We start from the raw sequence: 16,151 nt of genomic DNA on the forward strand, positions 1-16,151 counted from the left end.
AAGGATGCTAAACTGAAATAAATAAGTGAATAGATTGCTTTTATAACATTTAGAATATGACCTGAAAATGAAATGTCAAACACACAGTACTTTTACATTTGAACTTTGACAGAGACTGTTCACTGTTGTGATGCAAGTTCCTATTGAATTTGAACGAAAATTATTTCCATTCACATGTGAAATGAATTGCAAAAACATGATGAAAAGGACATTGCCTTATTAGCATTTGAATCCAGAGGGTCAAGAAACAGGCAATGGGTCAGGTGATTGGCAAACAGACATAAACTGCGCAAGGCAAGAATAAGAAACAAGAAGAAAGATCTGTGTACGTGAAACAAAACGAGGAACAGGGTACAAACGTTTGGTACGGTGATAACACTCAATACTTCGCAAAGTCAAACAGTCTCTTTATACTGTGGTTGTGAGTGCTGTGAGTTGGATGCAGGTGTGCTTGATTGAATGAATGTGAGTGTTCTGGGGATTGCAGTCCATGGCGGCCATGTTTATAGACCACAGTGCAGGATGGGAAATGTAGTCACAGGTTTGCTGTGACATGACACATACACTTGCTACTTCTTCTTCTTTCTAACTGTAACTGTGATGCTGTATATTTTATTTGCTACTTCTTCCAACACTAGAAACATTATACTAGTTAATTCAAAACTTATTCATTATATATATATATATATATTACAACATACAAATTAATGTTATAATTTTTTTCTTATTATCAGTCAATGTGACACAATTTCATGTCAGTGCACTATGTTGGAATAACTGAGGCAAATTAGCACTGCTGCTGTACCATGATCCATACCAGACAGCATACACCAACCAGATGACGTAACTACATTCTACATTTCTTCATTGAGCTTCAGGAGATAAGGGTTGGCGCCTAAGACACTGTACGATTAATTTATAAAATAATCCGGCACCCTACAACGGCCTAACATCTCAGATAAGGGTGCTGAGCTCAAGACAGTTTTCAGAATGAGGTCAGAGTAGATAAGAGCATGCTGTTTGTGACATTTTGACAAATGATTGGAAGACGCTTGTTAAATGCCAAAAGCACAATCAGTCAGGGCCATCAACTGTCACAAAAAATCTGTTACATGTTGTGAAGCTCACACCGGTAATGCTGTGCGACATCTCAGGACATCTTGGTTGTAAACACTGACTGGGATCTGATGCCCTTTTTTTTCCTTTTTCTTTTTTTTTTTTTTTTTAGCAATTCCACAATCAGTCCTAATTATAAACACCCAATTTTCCCCTTGAGCCATTTTCTGCTTGTGGCTTTACCATAAAATCGGGATTTCTGAAAAGGTTTATGATTTATTAGTGTTTATTGTTATTTTTTTTACTACTAGAATTTTAAGACAATCTGGTCTTGGCTAAAACCATGCTTGCTGTATATAAACGTATACAGAGACTTCCTGTCAGGCAGAAGAGATGTGTGTGGTCCGGGTTCAGTTCTCTTCCTGCCAAATCTGCAGGCTTGTGTATCGCTGCTCTACCCTTTCCATTTTCACATCACGAAACAGCTCTGTGGTGCATCTAGTTCCTAATGAGCTCAAGATATATTAAATTATCAGCAGGATGTCTTAAATCATCTGAATCTATCCACAGGCTCCTGTCAGTCATGGCAGCCATTAAGGAGTAATGGTTTTGCAGCCAAAGACATGCTGTGAGTTTATTCAGTCTCAGTTATGAGTAAACACTGAATTAGAGGAACACCATGGGTGATAAATGAGTACGGCTCAGTCGTTCTCTAGTGAGCTAAGAAAAACTTCCTGATCCCAGCTGAAACAAATTGTCCCATCATCTTTAACCACTAGCATGTGTTGCTACTTCTGCTCTGTCACAATATATATTGAAGGTGTCATTAATAAAACGATCAACAATATCATCTCGGACTTTGCTCATGTACAAACGTTTGCCTTTTCTTTTACTTTTAGTACAGATTTTCCTCAGTATTTTTGACAAAGGCCAATAAAGTCCGGTCTGACCAGTCTGAAGGTTGAATTAGTAATTCCCACAAACATGTCATTTTAGAGTATCAGGCCATCAAATGGGGCAACAGAAATGAGTTCACAACACCACTGGGAGGTTTTAACGCCACAGCCATCCGTCAGTGGTTTAAGAGAACTTTTGCTCTTTTGGTTGATGATTTTATCCCAAGCGACTTACAATTGAGACAGGGTACAACTGAGAATTTGAGGGTTAAGGGTCTCGTTCAAGCATCCAACCGTGGCAACTTAGCAGTGCTAGGATTTGGCCCTACTCTCTGGGTGGGAGAGATGGCACTACAAGAAGGAAGTTAGCTCTTTCCTCCGAATGTATTCAGCTGCCCTGTGTTCATGTGTATTATCAGCAATTGTTGCAAGGAAAGCAAGTGTGTCTGGGAGGAAGCACTTCACCCTCATCCTTAAGCCCCCAGCCTTGGTGGCTGTTGTGTGACAGGCTAGAGCTAACATTGTGTTTCAACCTGATGTAGCTCAGTAAATAAAACTTGCGTACTAATCAAAAGGTTATGGGTTTAAATCACTACCTAACTGCCACAGTTTGGCACTTGAGTAAGGACTCCTAACCTTCAACTATGCAACTGTGTCCTTTGGATAAAAGTGTCTGCCAAATTAGGTAAATGTATTTGTGCACACTGCTTAGGGTCCTAAGGTTAAGCAGCAACCATGTGCAGTGGTGGCTCAACAGTTGCTGCTTAGAAGGTCAGGGGTTCAAGCCCCAGCACTGCCAAGCTGCCAGCAAGGCCCTTGACCAAATCTTCTCCAGGGGTGCTGTATCATGGCTGACCCTGAGCTCTAACTCCTGCTTCCTAACAAGCTTGGATATGTCAAGAATGGATTTCATTGTGCAACAGAACCCAAAGCTAGCACAGACACCTTTAATTAGTCTCTGTGTCTGTCTGTGATTCCCAAACAGTAGAAAACCTGACTGAATGACTACAAACCTGGACCTCCATAGTCATAAAGAGTTTTCAATTGACGGTCAAACCTGCCAACATGGACCCCTTGCAAATTATGCAATTGCCCTGATGCTGCACACCACCCTGGAAATGTGCATAATCTGAAAGGAAAGCCAAACAAATTAAACTATATAACCCTATTCTGAATACGTGTAACTTTTCCTGTGTAAATACTGACATAGAATTTGAACCTTGTTTCCAACTATTAATATGGCGCTAAGAGCTACCGAGGCATGAATTCTTTTAGGCTATTAGTGCTGTTTTTACATTTTTCACCCAATTAGGCCTGCTCAAAGGATGTCCAGCACAATTCATACGGTATAATGCACATTGTGGTTCCACATCTCTGCTGCAAAACCATCACTATGAATATCAGATTTTGTTTTGCACCAGCAGACTGTTATGTATCGAGCAGCTGTGCACAGGGTTCACCGAGGCCGTGTGGGTGTGAAAAGTGAAGAGAAAATCTACGTCTTACGTCCATGTCATCGCAGAGCTGCGAGCTGGAGCCATACTGGAGGCGGCACTGGTGGGTGGCGCTGTAGAGAACGCCAGGTAGCACAGACTGAGCGGCCAGCTCGTTTCTGCCAGGAGGGTCATCCAGACACCAGCCCCAGCCTCGACTGTTAAGCAGGAAAACACACACTTCATCCACATACATTGATAGCACTATGGGTTATATTTGTTATAACCAGCTCCTGTGTTACAACTAAGCTGTGTATGTGCTCCATACGACAAACTCGGTGCTGCATTTCCTTAAAAACTCCAACCCAACTTAATCAGTGGAGACATTAATGTCTTCATGATTCACTCTCTTGTGGTGATCTCATTTTAGACTAATTAATACGCCTTAGTTTTGCATTCATTTGCATACAAAGTTTTTTTTTTAGTGGTTGGCAAGGCAAGCTCTCAAAACCCATAGGCACTCGCGATTGAAGAATAAATTGCTTCCTGTTGGTAAAAAAAAAAAAAAGATTCTTGTTTTTATTTCGAGAGATGAGAACTAACTTATTCAGAGTGGTTAGAGAATTAATTAAGTCTTCTATTTAAAAAAAAAACAACCTCTGGAATGGTGCAATGTTAGAATTATAGTAATACAAATTGCAAAAAAAAAAACCCCACAGCTCATAAAAAAAGAGAAAATAGGTGAAAAATTCATATTTATACCATGAAGACTGAAGCAGCTGGGAAATTAATAAGAAGGAAGGACTTCCCTGAGCTGAATGTTGATCAGATCATCTGGAAAGGCCATACGGTGCTGCAGCAAGGGCCAAATACACATTTCAGAGGCAGAGCAAAACTCTGTCATTACGTATGAGACCAGTAAACACATGCAGATTTAATCAATGGGTGTTTGACTAGCCAAATCATAAATAAATTAGATTGGAATGGTTTCAAATCACTTCTATACATCACTGTATTTTGGCTCTTCAGCAGGAGCCGTGTCCAGACACCTGGCAATTTGACCCCAAGGGCTTCAATCTTCCATCATTCCACCAACATATTAAACACCAGTGTCTACTGTAAATCCGATCTCCACTACAGCCTCTTCTAAGCATTTATCAGCAAGCTACAATAGCACATTGTACTCTGTGCTGTTCTTTCATTTGAGAAAGGATGAAGGGAGGGAGATTTCATCATAAATGCCATGTCGTGGGGGAGGATGTGGCATGAAGCCAAAGGCCTGGGAAAGCCTTCAGGCCTGTCAAGAGTAACAGGCTTTGGATACTGTATCATGAATAAGCTGCCATGTATAAACTCTCTTCAATCATCCATAGATAATTTGCATTTGGCATACAATTATTCCCAGAAGTATAAATGCTTATTAAGTCCCTGGCCTCTTCATCATCTCATTTATACTGGAAGTTCCTTGGAAATTCGAGTGAGTTAGATATCTTTCAAAATGTGCTTACTTGCTGGCTCTGCATCTTACCACCTGATCAAGCATTAATATGATGTAATGCACGACACATGTACTGACTGCTTTTTTGTAGAATTCTGCACCGTGCTCTCATAGAGAGTGTCAATTTAAAGGAAAAAACTAAACAAAACAGTGGCTCTGTTATGCCCTAGGGAGCATGTATTAATTAATGCCACGGTTTGAGTCCACTTGTCCCTTTAGAGGGGAAGTGGGAGTGGTCACTTCCAGGATGGATCTGCCCCCATCCACAGGTTATGAGGACTCACTGAATGGCTTGATGAGGATCAAAATGAAGTAAACCTTATGCTATGGCCTTCACACTCATCAGTTGAACATCTGCATGAGATTTTGGAGCGACATCTTAGACAGCATTCTCTAGCACCATCATTAAAACATCATCTGAGGGAATATCTTTTGGAAGAATGGTTGCTCATTGTTCTAGTACAGTTCCAGAGACTTGTGGAATCAAAGCTAAGGAGCATCAAGCTGATCTGGTGGCTCGAGGTGGCTTGGTACACTTTTTGGTGGGTTTTGCTTTAATTTGTCACACATCTGTATGTACAAGGGATACAACATGGTGTGCGGTTATAGAAACATAATAAACCAAAAGGGGGAGTATTCCAAGTTGATGACTTAAGTCCAAAAGTCACATCAATATTCCTGCACGGAAAGTTACACGTAATCAGGTCGGGTTACACACATGCTATAGGCTGACTTTCTGGAAGCCCCGCTTAGTTAATCAAACCACCTGTGTATAGCTCTTTGAAAGCCCTGTTCACAGCTGATGTTGTTACGGCTAGTTCAGATGTTTCTTGAGTAGAAGCGAGATCTGAGCGAGATCTGAGCGAGAGCTGAGAGATGGCTCTGTTTTAGGCAAACTCCACCCCAAATGTGGAGTTCTTGTTCAACTATGTGAATAGCACATACTTAGGTCTGAAGTCTGAATAGCGATGTGTGAAATTTCACTATTATATCCTATGTACAAAGGATACAAGTACATAGGAAAGTACACACCTGAACTCTGTATAAAGCCCATGAAGCAACTTAGTGTTACATTTCACTGTGTTCAACATCAAAACATTATCATTTGTATCCATTTATAGTTACATTTAATATAAACCAGTGATTTAATTTGCAATTGTTTTTAGTCCGTTTATTATTAGGCTTAGATTATGCCGAACATTCGCCATACGTGACCCCATAAATGAGCTGTTACTATAGAAACCATAATGGATTAGAATGAGCACATTAATATTAAAGGTGTTAAAGGTGCTATTATAGAAAATTAATCAACACCTTCTGAACAATCAGATTTGAGAATTCATCAGCGCTGTGATTTAATGAGTCATGCTCATGAATACATGCTCAGCTTCTGTCAAATCTGACTACACAAGCATTCACAAGCTAATTCTTGTGAATTAGCTTAATTAGTACTAATTAACCGGCTTAACAATCTAAATAATCACTTCAGCTTCTTTTGCTAAAAAAAATCCTAGCCATGGTGAATAAACTGAAGACTGTGGGAAACAGGATCTGATCCAGCTGTAGTGAACAAAAACAGTGAACTGATCAGCCAGCATGACTTTGGTATAATGATCCAGCCTGGTTCAGTCCCAGTTCACTGGCTGCTGTGTAAAATACTAACTCATGTATCTCACCTTCCTCCAGTCTGACCTATGCTGACCTATGATTAATGCACTCCAGCTGGTGGAGCAAAACTGACAGGAGAAACAACACAGCCATATTGTCGCTTGGTGAAATCGTAGCTGTTTGCACCTTCTCTGGCAGAGTCGATTATAGACGAGACTACCTTGGTCCACGCCAAAATTTGTCTATAAACCCAAAAACAAATCCAATGGGTGACTCACAGTAAACAGAACATAATCAGTGCGCCTCAAGATGATGCTTTTACACCCACACAAGAAGTCCTGGCAAAGTCATTTTGCTCCACATGCTCCAAAACTCAATCAGATGAATTACATCCTACTGTGTAACATCCTATCCGAAACCCTGTAATCAGACCATCTCAAGTCAAGATTTTTATACCCACATCTGAGCTGAAGAAAGGCACTTTACTTCATGGAAGAGAGTGGAAAATCTGACTGATTGCTAAGGACAAGAATGATATTTATAGAGAGTGGGAGAGATGAGAAATCAGGCAGCATGATACTCACTCCAGAAAGCGTGTGATGTACTGGCGGCTGCACCGCGACCAGTTGGGTGGAGATGTTCCATATAGGAGCTGAGGAGACATGACAAACGGCCTTTTCCCAATTGGCTCGCAGTCATTGCTGTTGCCATCGTGTTCAATCCCGAAGCTGCAGCACAACAGATTAGGTGATGACAATATGCCAGAGCAATGGATAAAGGAATCCTTATACAATTCTAGACACTTTTATCATAAAATGGTCAACAAGAATAGCTTTAAGTTAGACGGCGAACAAACACTGACACTGGAGTTTCCTTTCATTAATGTTAAACAAAATCTGATTGGATATAAGGTGTTCATTCATCCACCCTGGACATTTGTATTTATGCAAGCTAAAAATAAAAAGCATTTAGTTCAGCTTTTATGTCACTAGTCTGCACCACATAATCAATATTTCCCAGAAGTGAAAAAAAATCTTGCCAAAAATTTTTTTTTTTAAAAACATGAAAGTTCCTAATTGCATTAATATATTCAAAATACTTATTCCATATACAAAATAATCAAGTGAGCAAGGATACATTATAAGGAGTTTTTTCTCGAAATTTATGGAGCAGGTTTTTGAAAGAAAATGGTCAGAGTTTAAATATTTAGCCTGATATCACTACTGAAAAAAAATAAAGTTTCTGCCAATTAAAGAACTGAGAAGTAGACACAAAATGTGGAAATATCCCAAGGGGTGAATACTTATGCAACACACTGTAATGCCAGGCTGAAGTACTGCTGTTTAAAGGTTACTGCATGTATTTACACTACTGAATTAATGAGATTATATATATATATATATATATATATATATATATATATATATATATATATATATATATATATTTGTTTTTGCATTTTCCATACTGTCCCAAGTGGGGTTGTATTCTCAGGATAGCGTGATATAATGTTTGGCTCATCATGTCTCATTATTGTTCAAATGTAAAAGATGATTAAAGGTCTCTCAATCTCAGAAGATTTACAATCACTGTCTATGTCTTTTTTACACACAGCTGTAGTGTACATACAGGGTAGAGTGAACATTCTGCAGTATAAGGCTATGACTTGACTGCATGACTGATCAGCTGCAAAAATAAAGCTCATACAAGGATCAACAAATGTTTCACCCTTAAGGCATGTTCTATATATATATATTCTATATAACCTGACATGACCGGACTTTACTTGTGAGACTAACCAGAGAAGAAAAGACCAAACATGAAAAGAGGTGAAAAAAACCCCCACAGTTCCTGAGTGGTGCACTCGTAAAGTGTTTAAGATGCGGGTCAAGAGATCACCTTTTCTGTTCTGTTTAAAAAGTTGTACACTATGTGGCAGATTTATGTTGTGCATACAAAGCAGGCTTACACTTCTAGACTGGTGGCTCTTGGGCAATAGGAGGAGAACTAAATAAATATTAGACGTATTTTTAATAGATTTTGCTTTTAAAGTACAGTCATAATTAAGTATATATATAGTCTACTATTGTTTTTTTTTTTTTTACAACCATGTAGTAGTTTTAATTATACATTTTGCTCCAATTCAATACAAGTAAATCATATAGCCCAACTTGTTAGGTCAGAGATGACAGAGTTCACCTGGTGCAGCTAAGCGTAAACTAGGTCCAACAGAGTCGATATGGCAGTTTTGGGGCTTGAACCACAAACCCTCAGACAAGTAGTACACAGCCTTAACCACTGAGCTACCAATGATCTGTACCACATGAGCCACTACAATTCAGCACATGGTCTCCAAGTATAATTCCAGCAACCCTGAAAACTGGAATGACTAAGGTTGTAAGATACTCTAAAATCCATGCTCCAGGTGAGGCTTGAACTCACAACCTCGGCATTGCTTCACCTGTACTGCCGTATAAGTACCGCGCGCTGACCGATTGCGCCACTGGGGCCCTGACTGATGGTGATTCCGATTAATTGTGTGGGTCTCATCCAGGTTGTCTGGTTTCTTCAAACTTCCCAGAAACAGGCTCTATATTGATTGTAGGTGTGAAATAATATTAATGTTGTCAGAAATTCTTAGTCTAAGTCCTGTGTCAAATATCCTTGATCGTTTTTTGCATGTTTAGTCAATTTTATTCTGTTTTTAGTCTAGTTTCACTTGACTAAAAGTCTGGGCATTTTAGTCTTATCTAAGTCAAAGAAGACCATTGGCATTTTAGTCTAGTTTTAGTCACTGAAATCTGCTGAAATTTTAGTCACTGGAAACTGTAGATATACTTAGAGACCATAAGTTTATTATTGTTTAACATTTTGGTCAATCTAGTCTAGCCACTGGTGGAAATGGCCAAGATACACTGGGGGACTCTAGTTGGGGAGGTTTTTTGTTTGTTTGTTTTGGGAGTGGGGCAGTATGGGTAAATGTAATATAAACATATAAATACTTTTATAATATTTAATAACATTACACTTATTTCATATCTACTCCAAACAATATTCTGGTTCTTTGACTGGTATCGGACAAAGAACTTAAAAACTTATTTCATGTCCAAACAATATGTTTTCTTGAATATCATGAAATAAACATTACATATCTCTATGTATGGTACACATTAGGTACACATTCCTACCTGTTATTTTAGCCAATCCAGCTACTGGCATGTTTTTGGCAAGTGGGTGGAAATCAGAGATCCCTGAATTGTATTGGTTGAGCTCTTCATATTCATATTAAAGTATGATTCTGGCCACACTGAAAGTCATCCTTTAGTAAGAGCGTGGTCGTAGGCGGCTCTTAAAATCTATGCTCCAGGTGAGGCTTGAACGCAAAAGCTCAGCATTGCCATGGTACACATTAGGTACACATTCATACCTCAGTTATTTTAGCCAATACAGCTACTGGCATGTTTTTGGGAGGTAAGAAGAAACTGTTGTTAATGAACATATAATTCTTCCAGCAAAATACATTCATAATCATTAAGAGAGTTTGTGCTCTTTATATGCATATTGCAGTACAACCAGGTCACAGTGAATGGAGGTGGTGTTTAAAATCCATGCTCCAGGTGAGGCTCGAACTCACAACCTCGGCATTGCTTTACCTGTACTGCTGTATAAGTACCACACGCTGACCGATTGCGCCACTGGAGCCCCGATTGAGGATGATGAATTGTTTGGGTTTCATTCAGGTTGTCTGGTTTCCTCAGATTGGATTTCCTCAGGTTGATGGGGTATGCTGGCACGTCTTCCTGCCTCTCCTGTCACCGTTTTGTTTGTTTTAGTTTGGTTATTTAAGTCATATTGTTTTAAATTACATTGTTCTCAGTGCCCCTACGGTTACGATGTGGTGGTGCCATTTTATATACTTTTATATACATTTTATATACTGTTGTTTATACTTTGGCATGTTTTTGGCAGATGCGAGGAAACCAGAGAATTCTGAACTGTATTGGTTGAGCCTGGGACTCTGGAGCTGGTTGTGCTCTTTATATTCATATTGAAGTATGATTCTGGCTACACTGAAAGTCATGCTTTGGTAAGAGTATGGCTGTGGGCTGCTCTTAAAGTCTGTCCTCCATTACCAGTCCAGGCTTGTACTTCATCTGTATTGCTGTATAAGTACCACACTCATGTCCCACTGAGTCACTTCATGCCCTTTTTGTAAGTGATTTATCTTGATCAGGGCTTGTGGTGTACCAAGAAACACATTCACACACATTTATTAAAGAAAGGCACGTCGTTCTGTTTAATTACTTTTTTAGTCCTTTCCTCACAAGTCTTGAAGATAATCAAACAAAAAATGTAGTCCATCATCCCGAAGACTTTCAAACGTTTACCTCTGACTGTAACTAAGCGCTGACACTGGAGACTCCTTCCAAAAATGCTAAATATACTTCTCCTTACAGAAAGTATCACCACGTTAACAAATACACACCTTGTTAATGTGTTTATGTGGAACGTCCGCCATGCAAGTCAATGCACAAGTTGTTACTATAGAAACAATAACGTAGGTTATTAGAATGTGTGCATTGATATACCTGGAATTTACCTTACATTCTGCACTAATGTTACAGAAAATAAATCAATGCCTTCTCATCAGATTTCAGAATTCAGCAGCACTATGGTGTAAACAAGTATTCTAATAAGATGTACAAGCCATATTTGTTTTTTTTTAAAGAAGATGCCAATATTCCATGTTTCCTGTGATGCAGCTCAGTTTTTTTCCAGATTAACTATTATGATTGATGCAAATATTAATTGTAATTTACATGTCTTGTGTTTTCAAAAAAATTCCATGATAATTATAGTCATAATAGGTGTTACCCAAAACACTTATCAAAGGCATTACAAGGAAACAAATAACACATGAGCCTTCAAAGTGCCTCGCAACACATAATCAAACATAACAGGATTCCTTTTTATGAAGACCACATTCATCTTTGATGATTCCTTTGATGAAGACCACATCTCTTTACGATGTTTCTCATGCATACAGATGTGCTGCGATTTCGCTTTTAAAACCTCGTTTGTGTGATGGGTGAGGTGGCACCGACACCAATACCTACACCGCTCCTCATTAGCATACAGACAGGTAATCTGCAATTCATAAACGTCCCTTGACATTACCATCAACCCAGGCTTGTTTATGATGCTTAATCAGAGTGCTCGGCCCAATACAACGCCCACTGTACTTTCAGTGTACACGAATGAGAATAATCAAAGCAGGATAATCATATTTTACACTCTTCACAGTAATCTCTTTAGGCCTGCTACATTACACTTCACTGTAATCGTTTTATCTCTGTTATGCTAATGCTATTCCCTGGTAACAGCTAAATGAAATAAAGTCCATGTGTACGTTAATGTATTAGAATGAGGGCATTAATAATATAAACAGAATTTATGGAAACAGACATGCTATTCGATTGAAAGAAGCTAATATCTGCTAGTGAGTTAAGACTTTTTTTTAAACACCTATCCACATCAAACAAGGTATATGGTGTTAAAATTGGTTATGCAACAATACTGTTGAATTCTGTATATTTTTGTTATAACAGCAAATCACAGGTTTATATTAATGTACTGTTCTAATATGCTATTGTTTCTATAGTAATAGCTCATGCTTCTATTGAACTTGTATGGAGGACGCGCCACATAAAAGGATTAAAAACATCTAACTGTTGACATGGTGACGTTTGCTGTGAGGAGATGTTTATGTAACATTCATGGAAGGAGTCTCCAGTGTCACAGCTTTGTAACAGTTAGAGGATGTAAAGTTGTATCTTCAGTATATCATATAGCCCAACTTGTTAGGTCAGAAATGATAGAGTTCACCTGGAGCAGCTAAGTGTAAACTAGGTACAACATGTCAGTTTTGGAGCTTGAACCACCAACCCTCAGACAAAGTAAACCACAGTCTTAACCACTGAGCAACCAATGATCTATTACAAGTCAACACATGATCTCCAAGTATAATTCAAGCTACACTGAAAATTGACATTTGGAATGACTAAGGTTGTAAGGTGAACTTAAAATCTGTGCTCCAGGTGAGGCTCAAACTCACAACCTCAGCATTGCTTCACCCATACTGCTGTAGCAGCACAGTGCACTGACCAATTGCGTCACAGGAGTCCTGCAAAAGCACTATACAATACCAAGGATGTGGTATTACAAAATAATCACCACTATTGTGGTAATGTGGCCCACACAAAACGGCGATACTGTTACCACCTTAAAGTTGATTACTTTCCTATAATCACTATAAAATCACTGAGAGGTGAAGCGAGTAACATTGATTATCTCATTACAATGGCACCCGTCAAGGGCTGGGGTATATTAGGCAGCAAGCAAACAGTTAGTTCTCAAAGTTGATGTGTCTGAAGCAAGAAAAGTGGGCAAGCGTAAGGATCTGAGCGACTTTGACAAGGGCTAGATTGTGATGGCTAGACAACTGAGTCAGAGCATCTCCTGGGGTGGGTCCTGGGTCTGGTGGGGTGTTCCTGGTATGCAGTGGTTAGTACCTAACAAAAGTGCATATTACTGCATGTGGGGCAGTGTATCCACAGACCGGTCAGAGTGCCCATGCTGAAAGCACCTACAATGGGCATGTGAGAATCAGAACTGGACCATGGAGCAAAAGAAGAAGGTGGCCTGGTCTGATGAATCACGTTTTCTTTTACATCATGTTTACATCATGTGTGTGCGTCACTTACCTGGGGAAGAGATGGCTCCAGGATGCACTATGGGAAGAAGGAAGGAAGTGTGATGCTCTGGGCAATGTTCTGCTGGGAAACCTTGGGTCCTGGCATTCATGTGGGTGTTACTTTAACACGTACCACCTACCTAAACACTGTTGCAGACCAAGTACACACCTTCATGGCAACGGTATTCCAAGTCCGATCCATGGAGGCCCCACCTCACAACTTACAGGACTTAAAGGATCTACTGATAACTTATTAGTGTCAGATACCACAGCACACCTTCAGAGGTCTTGTGGAGTCCATGGTTTGATGGATCAGAGCTGTTTTGGTGGTACAAGGTGGACCTACACAATATTAGGCAGGTGGTTTTAATGCCACGGCTGATCAGTGTATAAGTATATGACTACTCACAAGTCACTCTTGCTGAAGTTCCGCTACAGCCATTTCAAATCCATTTCTACTTAAAATAACCTGTATTCAAAAATGTTCTTGCTCGGAAAAATAGAGCCATGCACAAAAAAGAAATCATTTTCAGTACTGTTCCACTTTGATTAAAAACGTACATCGGCTCATCCTGACCCAAACAGAACAGGGATTAATGATGAAACCTGAGGATTATAGTAGCACTGTTGGTGGATGACTTACTTATGTCCCAGCTCGTGTGCTACGGTGAAGGCCAGCGGCAGACCCGTGTCCTCGTTAATGCTGCAGCTGCGATGAGGTTGACACATTCCCGCCACATGAGAGAGCCCCAGCGTCTCACATGGCTTGTTGGTAGAAGCGCAAATGTCTTTCCTGTGCCAAAGAGAAAGTGTTACTCATGCCTATATTAAGCACAGAAACGTCTCCAAGAGCTCATCTAACCGCCTGGCCATGTTTCATTCCCCAAACACTGAAGAGTCTGGCATTCTCTTTATTCCTCTTACTGCTGTGCAGAGCAAGTGCAACAACTTATGAGCAGAAATAGCTCAGAACTTTGCTGAAAGGCAGAAAATATAATCATAGTATCATAGTATATCACATGATGCTTTAGAGACTATTTTTTAACAACCAGAAAAAGTAGTTGTTGCTGACTTTTACAAAAAAAAAGTTTTTATTCAGTACTTAACTATAGTAGCTGTCTAATAACTCCCCTGCTATAAGTAAACAGAGAGGATAGCCATGTTTTACTTGACACGTGAGGACAGAACACCACAGCCAAAACACTGGTCAGCTTTTTTGTCAAGGGCATAAACATGATGCCCAACATTAGAAACTTTGTTAGAAGAGTATAATTTTTATACAAAATTTAGTTTCCCTTAGTCTATATAAATGCACTTAAGCAGATAACTAATCTTCCATACATTATTTAGTTTCCAAATAAATAAATAGCAACCAAACATGGGACTGGGCAGCACAATGGATTTATGACATGTCCACCCCTGCCACTGTATCTCAAAAAAAGAAGGGAAAAAAAGGTGCATCCTTTACATGCACAGCGCATTTCACACAAAAGCTGAAAAACAACAGTGGTCATGTAATACTGCACTATATATTGAGGTACAAGGCAAAGCAACATTCATCACTGAATTAGTCAATACTGAGGTTATGATTCTGCAGCTGAATTATAAACTGTTTTTATTTATTTATTTATTTATAGAACTTCACTTTTCCTTTTTTTATGCACTGTGTCATAATTCCATTCATAAGTCACCAATAATTTTATATATTTATCATTTATACATTAGTAATGCTTTACATAAGACTTCTTCCCCTTTTTTTTTTTTTTTAAAAAGTAAAGCCTTATCTTACAAGAACACAAACCAAAAGATTCCTGAAGTGAGACAGGGAAGGGGACAGGACTGTCAATCATTCCTGATTTATTTATCGATTGGCTCACCTGCTGTTTTTATTATGAGTAAAAGTAGACGGCTTTTTTTGCGGCGTATTATTGAGCTATAACTCATTCTAGCTTACTCCGATGTTAAAGTATAAATATGTAATGGTTGGCAGGTCTGATACAATCATTTAAATATTGCTTTTTTTTGTCTTTATACCCACAATTTAAATACATCTGCTTTACATTAAGGTTCCCTTTACTAACATCATTTTCTGCATTAGTTAACATGAACAAACCATGAATTTCACCAATGTTAACAAAGTAACAAACTTAGCATGTGTGTTAACTGATGTTTGTTTAAATGTTAATGAAATATACCTGCATTGACCGCTTACTTAATCATTGACATGTCCAAGTTCATATAAATGAGCAATAACATCAATTATGGTATGTTAGTAAATGATGATAGCTTACTGAACTCTGGTCTCCAGGTGTAAATTTTAACATTCTTCCCGTTAAGAGTTGCAAACATGTTCATTAATGTGTTGTTCATGTTGGTTATTGTGGACTTTTGAATGACTTTCTTAATGTTCCTAATGGTGTATTAATGTTAATGGCATGTCAACTAATCTGTTAAACAATGTCAGGTACTATAACGCAATATTTATATAAGCACCTTGTAAGTAGAACAGCTACATCATGATGGACTGGATGTTCGTCTCCCTTTATATTCAAGTGCTTTTGCCATTTGCAGAAGCTGGTGAGGCTGTTGTCTGCATGGTGAGTGATTTTCAAGTCTTCCTGATTGCAACATAACAAGAAATACAAAAAAAAACCAAAACAATAGCAATCAAGCTATTAAAGCAATTAAAGCACTTCATACTGCAAATCCTAGAGAGCGAGAGAGAGAGATCTGTGGCTCCAAGTATTTTCACTATCTCAAAAAGCAACTAGACAACTCATGGAAAACATGTGACCGAACCATAAACATAGATGCACAATCACACTACTAACAGCATTACAATGTAGAAACACAACCATTATTTTGCACTTTTAAATGTACGCACTACTGTAAATCCAATCCAAATT

The 16,151-nt window shown here is 38.8% G+C and overlaps 1 protein-coding gene and 2 non-coding genes across 3 annotated transcripts in view; all 3 read right to left on the bottom strand.

The window, feature by feature from the left end:
- LOC108271311 (A disintegrin and metalloproteinase with thrombospondin motifs 7) overlaps positions 1-16,151 on the bottom strand; it is an 81,293-nt gene that overhangs the window by 56,313 nt on the left and 8,829 nt on the right. The window contains exons 6-9 of the mRNA XM_017478813.3: positions 15,739-15,863; positions 13,889-14,038; positions 7,076-7,219; positions 3,459-3,603 (exon numbers count right to left, since the gene is read on the bottom strand). Of these exons, the coding sequence (XP_017334302.1) occupies positions 3,459-3,603; positions 7,076-7,219; positions 13,889-14,038; positions 15,739-15,863 (564 nt within the window). The remainder of the gene's footprint in view (positions 1-3,458; positions 3,604-7,075; positions 7,220-13,888; positions 14,039-15,738; positions 15,864-16,151) is intronic.
- Positions 8,909-9,001, bottom strand: trnai-uau (transfer RNA isoleucine (anticodon UAU)). The gene is given in 2 exon segments: positions 8,909-8,944; positions 8,964-9,001. It is a non-coding gene; the product is annotated as a tRNA-Ile (tRNA).
- Positions 10,101-10,193, bottom strand: trnai-uau (transfer RNA isoleucine (anticodon UAU)). Its single transcript is given in 2 exon segments — positions 10,101-10,136; positions 10,156-10,193. It is a non-coding gene; the product is annotated as a tRNA-Ile (tRNA).

Source organism: Ictalurus punctatus, chromosome 10 (genome assembly GCF_001660625.3).
Source record: "Ictalurus punctatus breed USDA103 chromosome 10, Coco_2.0, whole genome shotgun sequence".
NCBI lineage: Eukaryota > Metazoa > Chordata > Actinopteri > Siluriformes > Ictaluridae > Ictalurus > Ictalurus punctatus.